General features: G+C 38.3%; 1 protein-coding gene across 1 annotated transcript; it reads left to right on the top strand.

The window, feature by feature from the left end:
* Window positions 1–1,239: 1,239 nt before the first annotated feature.
* Window positions 1,240–24,386, top strand: YWHAZ (tyrosine 3-monooxygenase/tryptophan 5-monooxygenase activation protein zeta). The gene is made up of 5 exons (XM_015617837.3): window positions 1,240–1,743; window positions 16,150–16,273; window positions 19,738–19,901; window positions 19,991–20,086; window positions 23,327–24,386. The coding sequence occupies exons 1-5, from the start codon at window positions 1,450–1,452 to the stop codon at window positions 23,384–23,386; spliced, it is 738 nt and encodes a 245-aa protein (XP_015473323.1). The 5' UTR covers window positions 1,240–1,449; the 3' UTR covers window positions 23,387–24,386.
* Window positions 24,387–24,684: the final 298 nt, after the last annotated feature.

Below are 24,684 nucleotides of genomic sequence, written 5' to 3'. Positions count from 1 at the left end.
CCGCCCCCGGGCCGCTCCATTTTCTGCTGTCACCGCACTCGCCGTGCCGGAGCCGCGGCAGCGCCCAGCCCGCGGGGGCGGAGGGCGGCCTGCCCGGGGATGCTGCCGCCCGGAGATGCTGCCGCGGTAGCCTGCGGTGCCCCGGGGACTGGCGGTGGGGCCGGCGTTGTGGCCACGTTTGCCCCGGTCACGGCGAGTGGTGAATAACCACCGCCAAACGGCTGCTTTAAAATGGCTCCTTAACCCCGCCGCGCGCGGGGTGGGCAAGTTCTTCAAGGCGCGTTTGCAAACAAACGGGGGTTCGTGCCCCCATGTTGGGGACAGGAGCTGTTAAAACTTGCAGTCACCTGGAATGTTAAAATGTGCTTAATTTATTCCCAGAGACAGAACATAGCCCTGCCATTGCTTCTCCATATAAAATGGCAAAAGTCTCCGTGGTTAAAAATGAAGATGCTTGGTTGGGGTGTGTGGAACATACAGAAATATATGTAATGACCAAAACTGGTTCGTGCTTTAATAATCTTGTTAAACTTTAAAGGATAATGTATCCCCAAAGCACATTACCGGTTCCTCCAAATGATCAGATTAGGATACATGGAAGGCTGGGGGGTGAGGAACAAGTATTTTTTTTCTTCCTGTGCCAAAAGAAATTTCTCAATACCTCTGCTTAGCAGAGTTTGATTTTTAACTTTTTTTTTTAAGTGCTGATAAGACGGATTATGAACCATTTCAGCAATGTTGTGCTATCTGAAATACTGATTTGTAAGTAGTAAAATTTTCTTTTGTCTCTGAAAACAGAGCCTCCTGGGCAGATCAGCAGTACCTGACACAGAACATCCCATAGTGGGGATTTCCATTTTGGGAAAGGAAGTTAGCATTGTGGGAAGTGAACAACTTGCAATTTAGATATTAGTTGCATTCTGACTTTTTTAACATCCCGTGCAGGATTTGATTTGCAGATGTTTATGTGAAGTATCTCTGCATGTAATTGTATGATTCTATGAAGAATGCTGCTTGGTATTGTTTGTCCAGCCTTTATTTGGTTGTCTCCTGTGGAAAACTTACTATTGGATCTTTTCCTTGTCGGTTTTGCCACACTGATAATGTAGTCTTACGAAAGAGTGGTGGCAGAGAATTAGAATGATTTTTGTGCATAAGAGAAATTATTTGGTTTTAGTTCATCTTTACTTTTGTTTGTGTTTATTAAAATAACATACTTTTAAAAGTTTACCGTTTTTCAGGAGGAAGCAGTGGCTTTAACTCTCTACTCCATGTGTTTGAGCATCCAGTGCTGCTAGTATGCCTTGTGTTCTGGATTTCAGTTGTACCTCTTACAGTTACAAACTTCTTAGAGAATACAGGTTGTTCTGCCTATGAAGTTAAAACACCTTTGTCCTTGACCAATGTCTGAATAATGCCTCACTATTTTTCCTCTTTAGAAATATCAGCATGGATAAAAATGAGCTGGTGCAGAAGGCCAAACTGGCTGAGCAGGCTGAAAGATATGATGACATGGCAAGTTGCATGAAATCTGTGACTGAGCAAGGAGCTGAGTTGTCCAACGAAGAGAGGAATCTTCTCTCTGTTGCCTATAAAAATGTTGTAGGAGCCCGTAGGTCATCTTGGAGAGTCGTCTCAAGTATTGAACAAAAGACGGAAGGCGCTGAGAAAAAACAGCAGATGGCTCGAGAATACAGAGAGAAAATTGAGACTGAGCTAAGAGACATCTGCAATGATGTGCTGGTGAGAAATAATGATACTGTTGATCCATTTTTACTTAGAGTTGCAGAGTAAATGGTGCTGGGCCCTCTGGGACTATTTCTAGTCTGTCAGTTAGGCTGTGGTCTCCTATGCCATTTCTGACAATAAGGTTTAAAAAATCACTGAATTTTTCTTTACATCTAATGTGCTGATTATTTATATACAAATTATAGTTATGAATGCTAATAAATTTGGAGACATGTAGAAACATTATTGTACATAAAGTAGTAGTTTTGAAAGGTCAACTTATTTCCCTGAGACTGAATTGTATATGGATTTAATTTGGGGGTTTCTCCTCCCCAGTGCTCTTGCCCCTTCATGCAGTATTTGTATCCTATATCTCTTTGATTTCTGCAATTTTAATATGCTGCTGTAGTTGCAAGAGGTAATTCTTACTCTATGGAAATTGTGCCCCTCCCTGGGTAAGATGATGTAATGTTAGTTATGACTCAGCCGTGCAGAAAATTGCCTGCAGGAAGAGGCAGTAGAAATGCTGTGGTACCTGCTTAAGCTTTTTTTTGTAGCAAACTATAAGGGTGGTCAAGTTAGGCATTTTTTGAGACTTGTAGTTACATTGAAGTGTGCATGTGCACAGCAAACAATGCTGTGTTTTCACTGGGAGGCCAGTTTATGAAATCCAAACCTCTTTCCAAATGCTTTCTCCAGATTGTCAGGTTTTTTCATGTGCACATGCTTGTGGTGCTTCAGTGAGCACACAAGGAGCAGCTGTTTCAGTCCTGCAACCAATTGTGAGGTAGAGGTTACTGTTAGCAATAGAGTTGTCCACTGCACTGTGGGCACTGCTGGCTGTCATCCCCTATGTGATAAGGGATCACCTGCAGGTGACAGAATGACATGAGACATGAAGGAAGTGCTAAATGCCTGAAGATCTGATCTAACCACATGAAAGTTAAGATCAATGAATAGCATAAATTTTGCTTGTTGTGCAAGACAACTAAATGATATGGGTGGTCATAGCTTCTAGAAGATTGGTTCTCCAAGGGTCTGTTAGAGTCAGAATGGATAACTGAACTTCCAGTTCAGGCTGGCTGCTACGGTTATTGTAACACACCCAATTTTGTATGTTATGTTATCTTGTGTATGGATAACTCTTCTACTTTGAAAATGAAACACAGAACTTATTAATAGGAAAGAACTGATTTACTAGTACTTGTGTTGTAAACTGGTGGCTCATCTATTCAAGCCAAGGAAATGAGGATCCAGATCTGGCATTCTAATTGTTTGTTATTTTTTTTTTTTTCATTATTTTACTAATGGGAAAGTCAGGGTGGATGCTTTCAGTTCAGGGTGATCTGAAAGTCTTTTGTCAGCTACATTTTGGTTTAAGAAATTATTTTAATTAAATCTAGGCTTAACAACCTTAGAAGAATTTAGTGTTTGCTATTAGTTTTTTATCTGGTAAGTTAAAAGGTGAAACTAGCTTTTATTGTGCATGCTAAATACAAAGAATAAAACAAAACCCAGCTTTTGAGTTTGCTGCAGCAGCTAGAGTGCCGGGGGGGGGGGGGGGGCAGGAATTTGGGTGGAGAGTCTTGTTAAATCTGAATCCCAGAATGGACTTGAATTTCTCTTTGTGTTAATGAGACATGTATTATTTAAAGAAGTTGCTGGTTTTTGACATGTTACTATTTTTAAGAAGCTAATGACTGACTAGTTTTTAACATTTCCAGTCCCATTTTTCTTAATATGTTAAAGAAAAATTACTGCCCAGAAGAAACAATGCCTTGTGAAGCAATTAGCAGTAATGAAACTACTTTTTTAGGCTTGCATTTTAAAAGAAAAATGTAAAACTTCTGTATTCAAAGGATAGGATTTAAAAATAGTTTCAAGTGATACATGCTACCTTTGATACTGCCAATTACATTGAAGATTTAGACTTATATTTTAAAACATACTCTTATTTTCTTTCTTGAAGTATCCTATGCATGTACATTCTTACCCAGAAATATGGCTGACTGTATTGCTTTATCCACTTTGCTTTAACAGAGGAAAAAAGAACTGTGGTAACATTCAGTTGTTTATTATAAACAGGAGTCTGTCTGCACAATGCTACATGCAAGTGTAGAATGAGGGTTTGGGGTTTTTTTTCAGAAGATCTCTGTTATTTTAATGCAGCATAATCTAGTCTATATTGTTTACAGAAGTGAAAAGCAAGGCTTAGCCAATCTTAATTGGTGTGAAGTATGGCATTAACTAATAAGACCTGAAACATTAAACTTTCAAAGCTTGTAATCATGAGCCTTACTTACTAGCGTACAAAAGCAGTTCTGCAACTTCTGTATCTTTTATTGAGGCTGTGGCTCTGTTTTAGCTGTTGTTGTGTCTTCAGTTGTCTGCTAGTGTCTTAAGTGATACTTAATGCCCAGGCGTGTTACATCACAGCTGAGTATGACTGCTGTCCTAACTTCAGTGTTGAAGGGAGGAAAGCAATTTAGAGAATGTATTTGTGACTAGAAGAGTGTGGCCAAAGCTGGCTCCTCTGCAGCTTCCTGCTCTCTTCTCTCACTTACTGGAATGAAATCTAGTGTTCTGGAAGAAATAGCTCCTCTAATCCTGTAGATACTGACTATGCTAAACTCTGCCTGGGCTTCGTTTCCATCTCTTCTACTGATTTACAGAGAGAGAAGATGGTATTTCCTAATTCTTCAATAGTGATGCAATGTGTGTGATGCTGTGTGTAAGGAAGTACATTGCCATACTTGACTATCTGAAAAGTGCTTTGAGTATTATAGAAAATTTCCAATTGATATAGAAAATTAAGCTTTTAGTTAATTACTTTTCCTCATGTTAGCTAAGTGTGTGCTTCATGTTGTTTCAGTTTTTATAGCAGAAAGGAAGGTCTGTCTAAAGTACTGGTATAATGATCAATAATAATATTTTATTTGTCATTTCCATAATAAAAATCATTATTAATATAACAGGTGTGGATTTTCTTTAAACTGCTTTTTGCTGTTAGTAGAACAGTGAGTTGTAACTGAAGTGATTCAAATTTAAACCACAGTAAGCTGAATTTTTCAGCTAACAAGAGTTCTGAAGTACAGAGAAGAATGGAGGGGCCTTTGAATAGGTAACACCCTGCCCTGCTTGTATGTTAGAAGTTCTCAGGAGTTCAGCTGGCTTTCAGGAAGTCTCTTACATGAGCTAAATGTAAACTAATAATTGAAAACATGACTGGCTATCTTCACATTAGGAGGAATGTGGTTCCAGTTAGTTACACTCTTCCCTAGGCTGGCGCATACTGCAGCAGTCCCTGCGTGCCCCCAGAGTGCTCAATATGTGACAGTTCCCATGTTCTTGCCCGATGCCCAGTTTTCTAGGTGATGTTGCTTCCCCCTCCAAGTTCCACCACAGAAGTGCCCTAAATAAATCTCCTCTGGCATTGCCTAAGCACCCTCTCACCATTTCTTTGCCCTTTTAGTTGTTAAAGTCTGGAGAACTTCTGCAAACCTTGGCTGCCCTTCAGCTTTCTGGAGTTACTGTTACACATAGATGCTAGTCAGCACTTTTCCTCACTCCTTTCCTGCCAGAAAAGCAGCAGGTTAATGGTATTATTTAGGACCTTCCAGTAAGATGAATTTTTTGTTTTTTTCACTACATTATTTCTTCTGAATGTCACCCTCAGGAGAGTAAAAAGGTGCTCCTTGTGTGCTCATATTTGAGATTTCTTTGCACTTGCTATGGATGCTTCACTTTTTACAAGTGGTACTTGTGAGAGCAGAAGGTTCATTTATATCTCAGATTAGTGGCTTTAGGTTTACATTTCTTCTTTATGTATATTTTTGAGAGGGGGAGTAGAATGTTTAGTAACCTGTCATGGGGCTGCAGTTCACTGGGGGGAGGGAGTGTAATTCCATTCTGAATGCATCTAAATGGCTTTTTAAAGAACATACCACAGAATTAATGCTTTTTGCCATCAGTCTCAAATTACCGTGGCACTATTTTCTAGTTGCCTGCAAACGTCTAATAAGTAACTATGTTAACTTCGATAAAATGTTTAGTAATTCTTAATGACAGGGTTAGGAAATTTGGTCTTCTACAGCCATAGGGCTTTTGACATGCACATGTGTAAAATGTCTTTTTAAAACTCAGGCACTGTATGCTTAATGTGTCCTCATGGTTAAAGTGCACAGCTAACTAGTAGACTGGCAATACCATATAACCTTCTTGCTATGACAATATCTAATACTAACAGAAAATTCAGTATTCTGACTGAAAATCACTACCTTCAGTTCTGTGACTCCTTCAGGCTTGCTTAATTATTTTTTTATGGCACTGTGTCTTTCAGATTTGTGTCATTTTTTTTAGAAAAAAAAAAGAGGCATTTGTAGAACCTTCTATTTGCAAAAATGTCAGTCACAGAACGGGGTGATTGATGTGTTGAAATCTAGGAGTTAGGTGCCCAGAAGAATTTAGGTTAGAAGGGAGGTCATTGTGTTCAACTCTGCTCAGAACAGATCTGGTTTGATCACTTTGCTCAAGGCCTTGTCAGTCAAATTTTTAGTATCTTTAAGCATGGAGATTCCACAGCCTCTCTGGGCAGCCTGTCTTAATATTTGTTCATGCTTACTGTTAAGGAAAGAATACTTGTGTGTGTTTTCATGTTCAACTTGTCTGCTGCTTCATGATGTCAATGTAGACCTCAAGGAAGAGTCTGGTTCCATCTTCTTTCAGCAGCTGTACACAGCAGTAAAATCAGCTGGTCTTCTTGGGGCTGAAGAAACCCATCTCTCTCAGCCTTGCCTTGTACCTCATTGTGCTCCAGCCCCATAGTCCCTTCAGTATATGTGTTTCTCTTATGCTGTGGAACTCAAACCTGAACATAAAACCCAAGATGTCATCACAAATTATTAAAATTTGCATTGAAAGATGGTAATTGGTAATGTGTTAGTGGCATATGTGAAAATATGTGAGTACTCTGGTTCACAAATGCTTCTCTGAATGAACTTTATATATTGCAGAGCAAAATGTAGCAAGGACTTTCTAACTTACAAGGGTGATTACAATTCAAGCTTTTGATTAACTCTCCAAGTCTGGCTTTTTCAGTAAGGGTTTGGTTGGTATCATTGCTCATATATATTGAAGGTAGGAAGCAGAGGTAGTTTGTATCAACCTCATTATTTCAGTCATTTCCCTGATTGTAGCTACACCCTTTCAGGTTTGGGGTTCTTGTTGGTTTTTTATTTTTGTTTGGGTTGTTGGTTTGTTTTTTGTTGGGGTTGTTTTGTTTGCCTGCAGTGAAAACAGTGACTACGCTAGAGTGATTTCCTTTACCTTTTTAAGCAATTAGACTGTTGGAAAACTGTTGAGTCTTTGATAATTAAAACATCATTCATGGATCACTTTAAATATGAGATTACTTGTGTTGTTTTAAATTTAATCTTAGCAAGAAGGGCATCCATAATGCTGACATGTGTGTTTAATGCTCCCATTTATCATAAAATCAGCTAAAGTGCTCTGCATAAATGCAGCTACTTCTTACATTCTCTGCTTTCACATGTGTATACACATATGTACGTGTATCTTACATCCTCTTGCATTTATTGAAAGTAGAAAAAACCTTTATTATAACCTAGCCTGCTGTACTAACTTCATTTGGCATTAATGTTTAATAATTTGCTTTGATTTACAATAAAAAGGTACAAAGCGCTTATACTGTTGAAAAGCATTGAAGTGACAACTTGCTTTATTTGACAGCAGCCTTCATTGTTCAAGTACTTCATGTACCTACTGCTGATACTCAGTTCTAAACAGCAAAATAAAGTTGATAGTTTAGTCACCTGTGACAGATAACTCTTCATCTTCTTTATGCTGCCGAAGGAAGAACTTCATTGGTTGCTTAGAAGTCTAAGAAGCAGAAACACTGCATTGCTAATGTAGCAGCTGCTTCTTGTGCCTGTGGAAGCTGTAAGTGGTAGAAACATAAAATTTAGAATATGAGCAGAGTTAGTGCATTAGCTGTGCACATCTGTATGGACAAATACTCTCGATCTCTGGTTTTATCTGGAAACTTTTGTCTCATTACTGTGTGTGTGACAAAAGTGTGTTTCTGAAACAGGTTCTCAAATGCTTTACTTGTACTTTGCTGTGGACAGACATCAGATCGTGATGCCTCCGAAGCTCGTTGTTCATTCAGGCAGTAGTTGCCTACCATTGTTAAATAGTTTGAGAAAGCTTGTGCTGTTAAAGTTGTTTGAAGAGAATTAAGATTGTGATTATTTCTTAAACGTGTTTGTTTTTTTTTTTAACTGAATGTTAACTCTTGCGCAGTGGATTATTTTTCTTGAAATCTGACAGAAGGTTGGCAATGCCTCTTCAAAGGAGAGGTAATAATAAATCATGTTCTGCTGAGACCAACAGTAAATGCTTAAATTTTTTTATTAGATAAAACATGTTGGACTTAATGATCTCAGAGGTCATTTCCAATCTACTTGATTCTGTGATTCTATAAGGCAGCTCAAATGAGGCAGAGAAAAGTTGTCAGTTGGTTTTTGGTGGTGGTGGGTTTTTTTCTGGATATTACCCTTTGTGATTATGTTACAAAAGATTTAACAGAGATAATCTGATATTTTAACTGGTTATTTTCTCCTAGTCCAGATTAGGTTTACATTGCTAAAATGACATTTTTCCTAATGAAATGTTTTTATTAACATTGTGTGCTATAGCAAACCCCTAGTCAATCTCTATTCTGCTTCAGGAGGTTTGAAATCTGCCCAGAGTGCAAGCTGATAAAATATAAATGGCTCCTGCTTCTATTTCTGAGCAAGGATAGAAAGTGTTACATCATGTTTATGGGGAGTTTTAGAGACCAAAACTGTACTCTTCAGGCAGCTTAAGATGTGTTCTGGTTTGGAGTACATCTGCAATAGCTGTAGCTGAGACCTACATCCTGGGCAGAAATTCTCACCCAACTCAGTTGGCTGCAGTTTTTTATTACGTCAAGTCTCTCAGAGGATGTTATGAAAAGAATAATGATTGGTGCATCTGATACCATTTTATTTTGATGAAAGTCCCCAATATTCAAGAAGCAGTTTAATGAGGTGATGCTGAGAAAAAAAGGCCTGGGTAAAAATTGCATGTTGACTTTGATCCTCAGTGGAGACTGTTTGTTAAGATCTATAGTGATACCTCAAGATAATTAAGACTTTAATCCTAATGTTTTTCTATTAAGTATCTTTACAGCTGCTGCCTTTCATATGAGTTTCTTCAGAGTGGGTTACTAAATTGGGGAGGTATTTTTGGGTGTGCTTCAGAATTTGGGTCCTTCATTAGCGTGTTTGTTACACATGCTTGTAAAAAACAGTAACAATTTGTATGAAACACCTGAGGAGTCTTTTGAATTATCTCAAGACTGTATCCTGATATGGGGCACACTTGTCTCCCTTCCCATAAATACTAATTGGAAAGCAAAACAGTAGAAGAAACTAGCTAGTAAAGGACATGGTAGTCTAAGTTGAGGAAGGCAGATCTGCAAAGGTAGCTGTATGTATGGTTGTAAAAGAGTGAACTGAGATGATGCTCCTCCTTGCCTCAGGTGCTGTTTCTTGTTTTGCTGGCCAGTGATGTGTCCATGCCAAGCATCCTGTATGCATTTTTGTGCATACACCTACTTCTTACTGACTTGTATCTTTCCCCTGGCATATATCTCAGCACAAAGATGATTTTTCAGGGTGTCCTACTACTTTCATGTTTCCTTTGCCTGCCCATATGTGATGCTGCTTTTGTTCTTTTTTCTAAGGAAACACATTTACACTGGTTTAGTAGTATTTTTATGTAAAAACTAAGATTTCTTGCCATTGTTTCTGTCATATGGGATTTTCTTCTGTCCATTAGTCCTTTTATATATTTTGTTTTCAGTTACTGTCTTATTACTTAGACTTCATTTCCTCTACTCATTTCCTTTTCAGATCTTCATTAGATTGACTACAGCAAAACTGCTAATCAGGTGTACCTTTCTCCTGATTTTAGCATGTCCCTATGCACATCACATCTCCCACTGCTGCATAAACACTGCAGATTACTCCACAGTCAAAGTCTTCCCTCCCCCTTGAAGGTTCTTTGTCCCAAATTCTGAATTCCTCTCCTGCTGAGGGCCATGCTTCTTGCTTCATCTCTTCCAGCCAGCCTCATCACCTTTCTCAAACTGATGTTTCTGTGGGCAGCCAATTGGATGGGAAGAAAGAATAATTGGTACTGATAAAGGCAGCAGGCTGGTTTCCTTCTTTAGCAGATGTTTCAGCAGAGATCTCCAGTGCCTCAGCAGCCACTGACAGTTTTTCTGGTATTGCTATTCTAATGAACAAACTAGTAGAAAGAATTCTGTGGCTGACTTTAAAGCGTGGCTTCACTTTTGGCTGGAGTAGAAGGCTGAGAACAGTCCTTTTGATTTTCACAAGAGGGGTGGAGGTTACCCATGAGGCAGCAGTTGCAGAGCCCTTAATACCAAACTCTGGGCAGAACTGTAATCAGGAGCAGCATAGTAAGCCTGGGTCAAAACAGGCTTTGGGAAGGGATTGTCTAAAAATACACCTTTTAAAAATGCAAATATGTATCTCCTTTCTCCAGCAATTCAGATGTATGTATGTAAATAAAATGACTGGCCACAAATTATTTAATTAAAGCCTTTATAGTGTGTGTGCCAATATGTGCAGTGCAGCTAATTGCATGTGTTGGTTTATAGCTTGTAACTTTCCTAATCCTCCTGTGGAAAACAGTCATGGAAAATGACTCGCTAGATTATAATGGGAATTGATCAGTGTCCTTTTTTTCTTTTTTTTTTTTTTTAATGAAACTGAGAAGTAGTTTAAAGAAAAAAGTAACACTCATGTACAGGTAGACAGGTATCTGCAGCTTCATCTCTGGTGCTTTGTGGGTATTAAGGTTATTTTGATGTAATGAGGGTTTGAACAATGTATGTAAAATGGACAAGAAGCCTGTTTAAGGTTACTTCCTCCAGAGAAACCACATCTGGCTCAGGAAGTCCCTGGGCATTGATGGAGGCTGAGAAGCCTGACTCTTTCTTGCTTTGTTAATGTGTTTTCCTAGTGGCATCCTCTTTTGGGCAGTGTCACAGTGAGATTAGCAGACAGAGGAGTCCTGTCAGCCAGTATGATCCCTCTTGTGTTCTTATAATGTCTTGGAGAAAGATAGTGGAATGCTGCTTACATCATGAAAATACCAGGCTGTTGTCATTAAATTAGTTTCAGGCTGAGCTTAAAAAACCAAAAGTTTCTTTCATGAATTAAAAAGAAAAAGAAGTTCTTCCATGTGATCTTCATCCCTATGTCATATACCATGGGTGGGTGACAAGTGAGTTGAAGTGTTCAGGTAGTACTCTTCTGTAGTTTATTCTCAAAATTAGAAAAAGCAAAGCTATTGTTAAGTGTCTTTCAATACTGCATGAAAACAAAAAGCCTGCTTATTTATTAAACAAAAAGTGAGATTATTTCAGAGAACTGATACTAGTTAAAGTACCAAAGTTTATCAGTGTATTCTTTTCAAGTTTTGCCATTCTGCACCTTGGTTCTTTTGTGCAAGAATAATATCTTTTTTATTTCTCCTATAGTTCTAGTGTTTTTATTCAGTTAGATATCTTAATAATTAATTTTTGCATATTTAAAAATAAGGCTTCTAGTTCTTAGTACTTTTAACTACGTATTATATGTATTATGCTACTTGCTACTACATTTTCGTAGAATCTGGTGGCTATTTTTTTCCTGCTTGGAAGGAGGGAAATATATAAGTAGAAAATCAAGTTGTTGGCACAATCATCTCTAAAATTTATAGGCAATAACATGTACTGAGACCAAGCCTTTAATAAAGGGAAATAAGTACTTTAGAAGCACCAAGGCAAGACTTAGCATTAAAATAAAATTATTTAATGCTCTGATGGTGGATTTGGGAATAGATTTCTGGCCTACACAAGTCATTTGCCAAAAATGCAAATGCTTTTAAAACAAGAGTACTTTTAAGCTTCAAGTGTCAGGAAAGGACTCTCCGAGTCTTTGTGTTGGCTTCCCATCTTCAGCTGCAGGCCTCGCCTTATAGTTTGACAACTGACACATGTCCATTTGCAGTAAGAAGCAGGCAGACTTTTAGGAGAGGGTTGGCTGTTGGGTTTCTTTTGTTACTGCTTTTTAGGCTTATTTCACGTTCCTAGGTAAGTCTAATAACTTAACATTTCAAACTTTATCTTTCTGTGCAAAACCACAGGAAAAAGTACATAGAGCCTTTCATCGAAGTGGCTCAAAATGTGATGTGCTTCATGTTGCCACCTGTTGACTGTATCCTGTTCAGGCAGTAGAATATGTGTAAGAATGAAGTCATTATGTCTCCAGTTCAGTGTTTAGAACAAGCCAGGATTGAAGTTAACCATTAGGATAATTCAAGTTGTGTGCAGATAGTTTCTGGTATGTCTTTGGAGACAAAGACTTTTCTCTAGTACTTGCTGAGGGTGGGGGAGCATACCAAATCTTACCAATGGTATGTGTGAGCAGAGCTGGCATCTTGCGAGTTCAAACATGTTTGTTGGCCAGTCCAGAGAACCAGAAAGCTGCTGACTTAGTCATAACCAGAATTGCAGGTGTGAAGCGTTGAAGCCTGATCTTTGAACGGCCAGCATATTAGTAAGAGTTGATACTCAGATTTAAACATACCCTTTAAAAAAAAAAAAATTAAAAAAAAAATTCTTATTAAATCTTTCTGAAAAGACTTAAAAAAGTACAAGATGTTACAGGTTTGGGCTGAAAAGTGCTTTAAAATGCTGCTGTGTCTGCCTAGTTGACAATAGTGGTATGGTTTGTTTCACAACAGTTAGATCCTTGCTGTCAAATTAAAAGCTCTGCCAATTACTGCTGTGTCCTTGGCGGGGGGAGTTTCAAGGTCAGGGAATGGTCGTTTAGTTTTCTTCAGAAAAATGTTCCTACCAGATGCTGATCACGATGCTATAAATAACTGCCCATGTATTCATGTATATCAAACCTGGATGGGAGTTTCATGTCATAGCAGGAAGATCATGAACAAGCATGAAACCTTAACTACATATAATGTAATCACAGACATTATGGGCTGCAGTTGTCAGGGCACTGTACACATTGCAGTGATGCAGATCACATCAATGTAGTAAATCCAGTCTTGGACTAGCTGCTACCACTTTAGTGGCCTGTATGGTGATCAGCTCTATACTGATAAACACTGCCCTGTCCACTGGTAAAGCAGAGAGAAGGTGGGCAAGTTAAAGCAAAAGCTATTAAAATAATCCACAAGATAAACAGTATTCTCCATAAGCTGATATGTTGGCAGATAACAAATTGTTAAATTTGCTGTGCTTTTGATTCTTCTATCTTCTGTAATTGAACAATGAAGCTTAGTAGCTTCATTGGTCTTACCTGTCTGGCTTTCTGTAGCCATACCACCTCCATGCAGGTTATGCTTTCACAGCCACTCTAGGATAAATCTGTGTACCCTGAACCTTCAGGCTAACTTTAAAGGAGTGGTCTGTGTCTACTTACACCACTAAAATAAAATAGATTCTGAAATAAATGGACTAATACAAACAGAAGAAATTTAATTTATAAGATTAAATAAATAATAGGGAGGAGATCTCTTTGCAATCATTTCACATGCTAGCTTTTAAATATTCATATGCTTGCAGGTTTTATTGTTGCTGTTTATGAAGTATTTGGCATAAATCAAATTCTTCCAAAGATATGTGGCACACCAGTCCTACGTGTTGTTTGTATAGAATAGACTCTTTCATCCAAATCTGAGTAAGCTCCCAGTTCAGTTTGAGTTGGAGTCTCTTTGCATGGGCTATATTCTGTGAATAGCTGTTCAAAGGGACTTTTTCTCAGTTCATCAGTCTTTGAAATTCAGCATGGCTTTAGAACTTTTTGCAGTATAAGATTTACAGCGTTCAAGCTCCTTTTGCCCTGCTAGTGTTTGTCTGTTTAAGATGACAATTAGTAGTCTTTCTTCCTATCTGTCTCCTGGTGCAATTCACCCATTCAGTTTGCAAACTACTTTACCTTATTTGTGATCTAAAAGTGAAATTTAAATCCTGGAGCTTGCTGCTGTGTCAGTGAGCAGAGCTGTACATTTTAATCAAATGACCTTCTATACAGATGAGGAATAATTTCTGTTTGTGGAATCACTGGAAGTATTTTGATCTGGGCAGTTAATGGAGGATGGAGAAGGAGAGCAACTCCCCACAATGCCAGAAGCATAAGTGCAGACTGACATACCTGGATTAATCGAAATCTCACAGATAAAAGCTAATAAGTAGCCTTGTTCAAAGCAGCTGGTAACCTTCAGTTGTCATTGAAGTTTCTTGGCACTCAAGAAGATATAACTGCAAGCCTTGAAACTCTCTACTGAGGACAGAGTGTGTAAGGAGTTACAGAGAGCTAAGGTGTGTGACCCGTAAACCTGCTGGCCTCCTGCTACATTCCAGCCTCACTGGCACAGAGCTGGCTCTGAACCCTTCTCCTGGCGTGGTGGGATGCCCTCAGAAGGGTGCCTTTGGCATGAGGCAGCTTGGCAGCCCTTTTGACTGTCTCCAGAAAAATACTTGTGTTGCTGACTGGCTTGTGTTGAGTTCCTTCTGTTGCCAAAGAATTGTCTCTGCTGTCATTTGGATGGGAAGTGAGGACATGCAGTATTTTTCAGTGTCTCCCTGTGTTGTTATAAAATAAAGTTATATACCAAGTCCCACAGTATTGGAAAGACCTAATTTTAAAGATGAACAAATAAATCCACTCTGTTGAAGCCACTAAAGTAAGTCCACTTACAGGTTTTTACCTCATTGTGGCATAGGTGTGGCTGAATATTGTCTGACTTTCGTGACTGTCAGCCTGATTTCTTTATTATCTTTCTGCTGCAGTAGAAATGATGAGAGATATTCTGTGATGGGTCACTTCATTTTGAGGAGTTTCATGCAAGTTTAAATCTACCAGTAGATACTCATTATTCATATAAATGGATTAGCAGTACTTTGATTAAAGAAGAAAGCAACCAAAACAAAAACCAAGACTAGATTTGCTCTTCGTGCTCTTCCTGTGAATTTTGAGACAGTTTTCTGTGGCTTAATAGCTGGCCTGTTAAGCAGAGCTGGTACTGCAGGTGCCTATGTCACAGTGCAAGTAGTTGCAGCCTACCATGTCCAGGGTATGCCTATCCCAGGAATATTTCCTGTAAGAGGTTCATTTAACCTGCTGAATGGCCTTGAGAGAAAGTGCTCTAAAGCAGCCATCATTCTGTAAGTTGGAACTAAATTAGTTTGTCCTTTTCTGTGGTATCCTTGGAAATAAAAGCTAAAAAACTGAAGGAAAACTGTAATGTCAGTCACCTAATTTACAAGGAAAAAAAAAAAAGAGATGGCCAAAAAATTTGTACTAAAACCTCTTTTAAAAATTATTCTTTGCATAGCCTTCACCAAGTATACATAACAGCTTCTGATTCAATTCTGACTATTTAGGTATGCTGTACCTTTTTTGACTTTTAAATAACTGGCTTTTCTTTTAAAGTCTGACTTCAAGCACTCAATATCACAAAGTTTGACAAGCCTGTACCTAATTTGACTGAATGTGTTGGAGCTAGCAATTTTTTTCCCTTTTTTTCTTTTTATCATAATAGAATTCTTGCTAAATTACATGACTGCCTCAGCTATGTTAACTTGCTATGTTAATAAGCAGTTAGAATAATCTAGAAAAACCTGGTCTTAACTGTCAGCCCATGGGGAGGATTTGGTGGAGTGACTCCAGAGAGCTACCTTTGCTGTGGAAGATAAAGGAAATACCTGTTAGGGTAGCACGTAAAGTCAAATAGAGGTGCTACAGAGCTGAATGCCAGATTGTTAGCTGACTGGAAACGCAAGAATACAGGTTCACCTTGTGGTTTCTTGCTGGTGATGCCAATAGAGCATTCAAGTTAATGGGAACTGGGCTAAGGAGGCTTATTTATTGCCTGTGTATGTAAAATAATTTGGTCTCTGATTTGGCAACTGATATATCAAATCCTTTTATTGTATTTTGTGGATGCAGACTTTCTTCCATGGTATACCCTCTGCCCAGAGTCTTTGGACTACCTTATTTTTTCCAGGGTTCTCTATAATAGAAAGCCATACTTTGGTCGTATAAAACTCATCTGCTAAATTGACACAGCCTCCTTCTCCCCATTAAAGCACACACTGCAGCATTCCTTTTATATCTGGAATTGGAATCCAGAACACGTTCTCTAGCTGACTATGTTATGTAGGATGTGAAGAAAATAAGCAAGAAGTGAAGCTGTCTTGACTTTGAAATAAATTGAAATATAATTGAATTGTTGGTTCAGCATATGTTCAAAACACTGTGTTCTTTGTTTCCCTTTTAGTCTCTGTTGGAAAAGTTCTTGATCCCTAATGCTTCGCAAGCAGAAAGTAAAGTTTTCTATTTGAAAATGAAAGGAGACTACTACCGTTACTTGGCTGAGGTTGCTGCTGGAGATGACAAGAAAGGTATTGTATGTCGGCTCATGGATAAACATTGTCCAGCTAGATTGCTTTTGGTGACAACTCTAATTTTAGAGTAATTCTGATTTGTATGTAAATTTCTTTAGTAATAGGCTTCCTGTTGTCTGAAGGAAAATCCTAGATTGTTGGCTTTCAAAGGAGGTACAAAAATTTCCACGTACATGCTGATGGAAGCGTGAAACAGACACTGAGTCACAAAATCTTGATATTGTTTCCAACTTCCGAATGCATTTATCTAGTTTATCACTGAAATACCAGCTTATGCATTTCTGTCTGGCTGAATGTCAGGGGTTTTACCTCTTTGTCGTCTTGTAGCTTTCTGAAGACTTATTCTTGCAATTTCTCCTGCATTTCTACAGACTATAAGAAGTCTGCATAGGTTCAGTGAGCAAAGAGACAAGAAACAACCTGGAGGAGAAAAGGTTTAATAAAATTAATCTTACTGTTAGGAAAATTTATTCTGTAAATTTTCTGTAATTTCTTCTGGTAGTTTAATGTCCAAATGAATTGTTTTCATGTAAGCAGCTTATCATAATCACAGGTAAGTTGCCTTTGTCTAAATTTAGCTTAAAAAGTTAATATTAGGTACTCAACTTCTTGAGTTCCTTATGTGCTGTGGTTGGAAACACCCTAACAGCATTGCTGCCTCCGTGCAGAGTCCCCTTCAGTTCAGAGCAATGCATTAGTTGAGATCCAGCTCACTGCAATCAGTGCCAGGCTGTTTCCTGGAGCCACTTCAGGGCTGTTGGCAGTGTGCCCTGAGGAGCAGCACACTTGAGCACAGAGCCAGCCTGGTGTGTCACACTCCTCACTTGGGCTGCCCTGAGGCCCACAGGAGCTGGGGATTCGTGATGAGCTGTGCGGTGCCAGTCTGCCCTCGGCAGCATCTGCTCGGCTCCTTGTGGGGCTCCTGAGCACCTGCAGCCCCTGGCTTGCGCTGCTCTTAAGCTAATAACCCCCCCAGTACGGCACAGAACGATGTCTGTGGGACTTCAGGGACTAGATTGAGTTTGGCATAGATGGGAAGCAAGCATGGAATAATTTTGGGGGATAGATGTGTCTGCTTTACTGGCATGTGTTGTATCCACATTACATAGTGAAGCCCAGTTTTCCTAGCACGCTGGACAATGGAGTTACACAAAGATCCTCAGACTTAGTATGTAAGGCTCAATTTGATTTCTGATGTTTATTGCATGCACACTGACCCAGTGTTGGTGATTGCAGAATTGTATGTTACATTTACAGTGCTTTAGATCTGTTGTAGAGAGTTACTGTGTTTTCCTTTGGTGATTTTGGTCATCTCTGTTCATATGCATAAGAGGTACAGTATTTCAAGTCCCAAAGTTTCTTTTTCTGTTGAGGATTAAGTTACGGGCTCTAAAATTAGACTGTGAAAATCTTTGTTTAAAGTGCTTTTAAAGTTTATTTACCCAGTCTCCTGGCTGAGCATTTTCCAGTGGGTTTCCATTTTTTCAATTCATGCCCCACCTTCAGAGTTTCATGTCACATGTTTTTCCTGTATGTTGTCTGTGACCTTGAAGAAGAGCAGTTGATAATTATTGTTAAGGAAAGAATAGCTGTTGAGTTGGACACTATTCTTCCAGCCGTTTGCAGTACAAATACAGCAACAATATAAAGCTTCCAACTCTAGGAATTGGATTTTTATCTTCATAAACCTCATTGTTTATTTTTATGGAATTGGGCTTCCTTATGGCAGTCTAGCAGACAGGAATGTCAAGCAGGTACCTCACTCTATTTTATCCTTGAACTTTGGAGCTGCACTTTCTAAAGAATTCAAGGTTAGAAACTTTTTTATACTGTGTGACTGATTTAAAAATTAACAGAATACATCGAATTATACACTGAGTGCTCTGAATTGTTGCTCAAAAGGTAACTGTTTTCTCAAATAAGGAGAAAAAAAATACACTTTCTGTTTTGAAAATATGTTAAAGAAAAATTATTAAAACATAACACTCTCAGCTTCATTCCCTGAAGTTACTTATTTTTCACTCTGCTTGTTTTGCCTTTTATAAACAGCACCATTTTCTAAGGATTTTCCATTATGACAAGAATTAAACATTTCTCACAGTTTTTAAATTTAACTTAACAGTAAACCTAGTTCTTCTCAACTGTAATGTACTAACTTCTGGTCATTTTCAAAGTATTAGGGCAGCTGTCTGATCTGAAGCATTCCATTATTAGTGATGAGTGCAGAGAGACCAGTGTTGATGACTGTGCAGTGCATGTCCTCACTCTTCCATTTGGAGGAGAACAATATGATGCTTTAATTTTTGTGAATATCTAAAGGTGAACAAATAGTGATTGTATAGACATCCTGAGTATTGGTGTTGTTTTCAGACTTGGAGTCTGAAAACTTCATACTTAAATCCTGCTGTACTTTTAAGTCCTTACCTTAAAATTCCTTTCTTTGTTTTGAAATACGTGTGACTGCACTCTTGCAGACATCATGCTGGATGCATTTCTGGTTTGATCTAGAAATGTTAGGGTTGGAGTGATTTTTGCATCTGAATTGAATGACTTTCTGCCCACCTTTTTCTCAGCTGCTGGTGGAGAGTTGAGGAACAAGTGCCTCTTTGTGCTCAGCCTCTCCCTAGCCCCAGCAGCTTGTGGGCTGTGTTGGGCCATGAGCTCTGACTCGTGCAGGCAGAACCAGCTCTAAGTTCAGGTGCCTTCAGTGAGAAAGGAAACTGTTGAGCTCTTCAGTCTTCATATAAACATTGTAGCTGCTGGTTTTTGCCAGGTGTTAATAACTTGTACAACTGAACCAATTAAGAGGGACATGAGATTTGCCTTTAACATAAAAAAGCCAAATTATTAATCTTTCTCCCTTCAAAGTTTGTAGGTACTAGAACTTCTAAGTTAGGTAAAAATGCTTTCCATATCTGTATAGGAAATAGAACTATGCTGGAAGCTTTTAAAAATACATATTTTATTTGAGCTGGGGCATGCCACGCTATCTTTGCAGAGCAGTTTGAATGGAGACTCATAGATGGCTGTTACTGAAAGGGTTCAGCATGACAGGCAAAGATCATCAGTGCTTCCTGTGACTAAAACGTGGCTCTCTAATGCACTTCAGTGTTTAAACACATTGAAATTGTGGTACTCCATCAAGTAGATGGTGGGTTTTAACTTCAGTGTGACAAAACTGCTGCAAACATTTGTAAATGCAAGTAGTCACAGGGTGTTGGGAAGAGGCTCAAACCTGTGATTTGGTCAGTAACAACTTCCCTCCTTTTTAATTATTTGAAAATGAAATTTAATAAAATCTTTGCTAAATTGCAACTTACTCGGTAAAGTGCTCATTCACAGGCACTCCTGACATGGTTTCTTCATGCAAGTGTGAGCACAGTCCTGATTGTATGTCTGGATACAGTGTGTGAATTACTTACTTGTTGTGGGTTTTGTTTGTGTTTGTTTTTTACCCAAAGGGATAGTGGAGCAATCACAACAGGCATATCAAGAAGCTTTTGAAATCAGTAAAAAGGAGATGCAACCAACACATCCCATCAGATTAGGTCTGGCTCTGAACTTCTCCGTGTTCTATTATGAGATCCTCAACTCCCCGGAGAAAGCCTGTTCCCTTGCAAAAACGGTAAGTCAAAGAGGGGGAAATTCCATTTAAATTATTTGCATAACCTTTTGTCACATGGCTAACAGAGTTGTTTGTTTTTATAACACTAGGCTTTTGATGAAGCAATTGCTGAACTTGATACATTAAGTGAAGAGTCATACAAAGACAGCACGCTAATAATGCAGTTACTGAGAGACAACTTGACAGTGAGTATCATCAGACTTTGCATATAGATTACAGGATTGGTCTTCCTGGCACTCCAAGTTATCCTTTTTGTTCCTGGCCATGGAGTTGTGTCTGTCACTTACAAGCAAGTCTATAGTATATCACCCTGAGCTGAATCTTTTTCCTGCCTAGTTAGTTTTTAACTTTTTTGTTGGCATGCTAATTAACATGATTTTCTGACAAATGACAAGTTAACTGAATTTCAGGTTATTTTATTCAAGGAATCTAGCATGTTTAAATGATGAGTCTGGACTGTGACTAGCAAACCTACTACCCAGTGTTAAACAACATTTGAGAATACAGTAGTGTTTGCCTCATTAAAGCTTATATCAGTTTTCATATAGATTGTTCTGCATGAATGTATCTGCAAAGAAGAGATTCTACATGAAAACTGGAAACAAAGCTAGCATCTACCAAGTCCATTTAAGGACCTGTTGTTAAGAGGATTTTTGTTTGGCTTCAATTTTGGTAAAGCTGAAATGGAAATCAGTGCTATTTCCATGGCAGTTGTAGCATAACTGTCTCAATTCCTTTTATTTTTTACCCTACTTTGAACTTTAAAACTGGCAAAGATAAACATCTAAAGCAAGTGAAACTTAAATATTGCATGTTTGCTTATATTTTAATTAAATGGCTTATTTCACTCCTTGGTCTGTGGGGAGAAGAGCTGCAAGCAAGAAAATAAAAAGTATGAAACACTTCTTGTTGCCACTTGTAGCTCCTTGTTAACACTTTGTGCTTCTGACATTAGGGACCTTCGCAAAAATCCCAAAACTACGAGTAAAATTGTACAATTGTATAAAATTGGAGTTGCCATACTTTCTGCTTTTGTGTCTAACATTTAATTTCTCTTGTCTTTTGGAGCGTTTTCCACTGAAATTGCAACTTAACACTGCAGCAAAAACTACTTGTAATTGTTCCATTTGTTGCTTACAAAACAAATGGAAGTGATTTCTCAACCTCTGTATTGGAGACAAATACAGGGTTGGCACTGCTCTCAATGTCTGTGTACTGTCCCCTTGAGTGGGATTGCTCAAGAGCTGCCTTCTGAATGAGTGGTTTTGAAACAGAGAGTAGAAGCTGACTTCAATTGCCGGCTTCCCAGTAAAAATAATGTAAAGCTTGTCATAGCAGTTAGAAAGCAAATTGTTTCACTCAAGAACAAAAGTTGGACTGAGCTACCATAGTCTGTGAGTTAGGGAAGTAGGCCTGGTAATTGATGTGAGCTTTCCATTACAAGGGATAAAGCTGTAAACAGATGCAAGATTCCATTTTCTTGAATGAATGATGTCTTTCCTTAAATGCTTAGCATGATCTGTACAATTGTATTGATTGCATGTTTATCCACAGCTTCTTGAGGTAGAAAATAACTTTTGATATATATATATATATGTGACTGACAAAGACTATAGTGAATTTCATAAACGTAAAAAAGGTCTGTTTTGCTAGTTATGCAAGTGGTGGAAGTCTGAGGTATGTGGGCTTTAGACAGTGGTTCAGCATGTTGATCAGTTCTGTGCAGTAGCACTTTCCTCAGTTGTTGGTTCTGTTTTACCTCAAATCTTGTATGGCTGAAGAAGTCTGTGTTCATTCTCAGTGGGGACTGAAGACAAAGAAGTGTTCAGAGTGCTGTTTAACATACTGTCAACATCTATTTTACTGGAACTGCTAGATAATTTTTTTGCTCTCTTATGATTTTTTTTTTTCTAAATAATTTCCTTCTTCCTATGCCTTTTCCCACTCAGCAGATTTTTTAAATTGTTCTTAATATCTCAGTTGGTAAAATTGGTAATGCCCCTTTCAAAGCACTCAGGCCCTTTTACCTTAATTGATGTGTATTTTAGATTGGACATGAGGAAAATTTTCATCACTAAAATTATCAAGCATTGGAACAGGCAGCCCAGGGGAGTGATTGAGTCACCACCCCTGGAGGTATTCAGTTTGTGTAGATGTGATATTTGGGGATATGGTGGACTTGGTGGTGTTAATGGTTGGACTTCATAATTGTGAAAGTCTTTTTCATCCTGAAAGACACTGTGACTGTATTCTAGGGATGATGATTTAGGATGGAAACCTCTGATGGAATTCTCATAAAACTGTTCTTACTAACTCTTCTTTACAAGAATAGCGCTGAAATTGAGACTAATGTAATATTACAATGTAGTAAAGATTGCAGTGCAGGTCTAGAAACAGACTACTGGTGTGCTGTTGTCTCCAGTGAAATAATTTGTTGTTTTTAATGCCTTCAGCAAGGAAGATTAAGTGCAGATACCGTGCATTATGTTCACAGCAAGGACAAGGCTACTGGTCTTATGCAGGTTCACTGTTGCCTTCTGCTCCTGAAAGCATTAAATGTTTCTTATGATGGATTTTAAAAATAAAGGCGTTCTGTAAGACTTCAGTGGTATAGCACTGTAGGTGGAGAGAATTAGTTGGTTTTGTGTTCCACCATCTTATACTATAGAGCATGAATGATTGTGTTAATGCTTCTCTGACTCCATAAAGTGAGGGATGACAAATCGTACTGGGCTGGGACTAGTTTGGAAGCAGCCAGAATGGAGATACTTGGTTCACAAAATAATTTTTTGGCCATGACTATTGCTCTGGAGCTGATGGTTAGTTTCCTTAGCTAGTATTTAATCTTGATATATGGCTCCTTAGTATGATTTTATGGAGCTGAAAATAAAATTTTGTGCATGCTTAGCCTGATTTTCTTCCCTCCTTGCCCTGCCCAAGTTTAGCAACTTTCAGTGTTCTGAAAGTTGCTAAAGGGGAGCACAACTAACTGAACAGAACCAAGGGATAAAGATTTTGATGAAATATTTTGGGGTTTAAAAAACAGAAAAAACCTTCAGAAAGGGATATAAAACTTGCTTGAGGAGAAAGAAAACATTTAGCTGTTCAGTAGGTCTGATTCTTGCCTGCTTGTTAGTCATATTTTAGTGAGCCTTGTGAGTAAGAGGCTTGGGTTTTGACTGTTCATAAACTTGCTCATTAAATGCAGTGTAGGGTTGGGTCATCTAGAACTGAGTTTCCATCTTGCCATAGCCAAGAAAGAGATTCATGTTACTGTGTGCCTTTTCTTTCTCCACAGTACTCAGTAGGCTCTCTTAGAAGTTGTTATTATTAACACATAAACCTTCTTTCTAAAAATTACTTGCTATTTATTAGTAATAAGTGTATAGTAATGTACCTGTTACTCTGTTTTCTTTCCTAAACAGTTGTGGACATCGGATACCCAAGGAGATGAAGCTGAAGCAGGAGAAGGAGGGGAGAATTAACCAGCCTTCCAAGTTCCGTCTGCCTCATTCTGAAATTTAAACAGTAGACCATTTGTCATCCATGCTGTCCCACAAATAGTTTTTGTTTACGATTTGACAGGTTTATGTTACTTCTATTTGGATTTCTATATTTCCCATGTGGTTTTGTTTAATATTAGGGGAATAGAGCCAGTTAACATTTGGGGAATTTATCTGTTTTCATCTGAGGTGGCCAATATAGGGTTGTGAAATTTTTATACAAGTTTTACATGTTTGGCATAGTACTTTTGGTACATTGTGGCTTCCCACAAGGCCAGTGTTAAAACAGCTTTCTATGTCAGGCAAAGATGACTGCTTGCATATTGGTCTGTCACGATGGAAAAAAGGGATAATCAATGTTGCAGCCACAGGTGTAGTTAGTCTGAATATCCAAGCTGGAGCACACATGGCTGTGGATAACTGATGTCCCACAGATATTGCATGTCAGGTGTACATGTGACATCTGTGGAATATTCCAATCAAGTGTACATCTTTGATTGCAGCTGAAGTGTTCCTTAAGACAGTTCGATAACCCAGTCAGCTTTCTCTAGAGAAGGACAGAGAAACGGTTCACATTCCATTATTTGTAAAGTTACCTGCTGTTGCTTTCATTATTTTTGCTACACATTTTATTTGTATTTAAATGGTTTAAGCAACCTAAGAACAAATGTACAAGTAAAGATGCAGTAAAAAATGAATTGCTTGATATTCATAATGACACTGTATATCGAGCACAGCAGTAAAACAAAAACCCATGTATTTAACTTTTTTAGGTTTTTTGCTTTTGTGATTTTTTTTTTTGATACTTGCCTAACATGCATGTGCTGTAAAAATAGTTAACAGGGAAATAACTTGAGATGATGGCTAGCTTTGTTTAATGTCTTATGAAATTTTCATGAACAATCCAAGCATAACTGTTCAGAACATGTGTATTAAGTTGATGTAAGTGGAATAAAAGTTTTATGAATGGACTTTTCAACTACCTTTGGTGTAGATTTCATGTCATCTGTTTCCCAGACTTTTTAGAGGAATGGCAGTACTATACAGAAATTCATTATGAAAGTGTATTTCTGATATGGAAAAACTTAATACACATTAGGTAGGCATTTAGTTCATTTTAGGGAAGTTGAGATTGAATACCCCGTACCCGATTTTAAGATTGCTCTAATTGATTAGTTTACAACTTTTAGGTGCCCGAGCTTTCTGACTGTTCCTGACTGGAACTCTGTAGATGTACAAACATAGGTGGTCCCCAGACTTACAGCAAAAGGCGTAAAAAA

The sequence above is a fragment of the Parus major genome, chromosome 2, assembly GCF_001522545.3.
Source record: "Parus major isolate Abel chromosome 2, Parus_major1.1, whole genome shotgun sequence".
Lineage (NCBI taxonomy): Eukaryota > Metazoa > Chordata > Aves > Passeriformes > Paridae > Parus > Parus major.
Note: the sequence above shows the minus strand (reverse complement) of the source record. Positions and strands in the feature narration are given on the sequence as shown.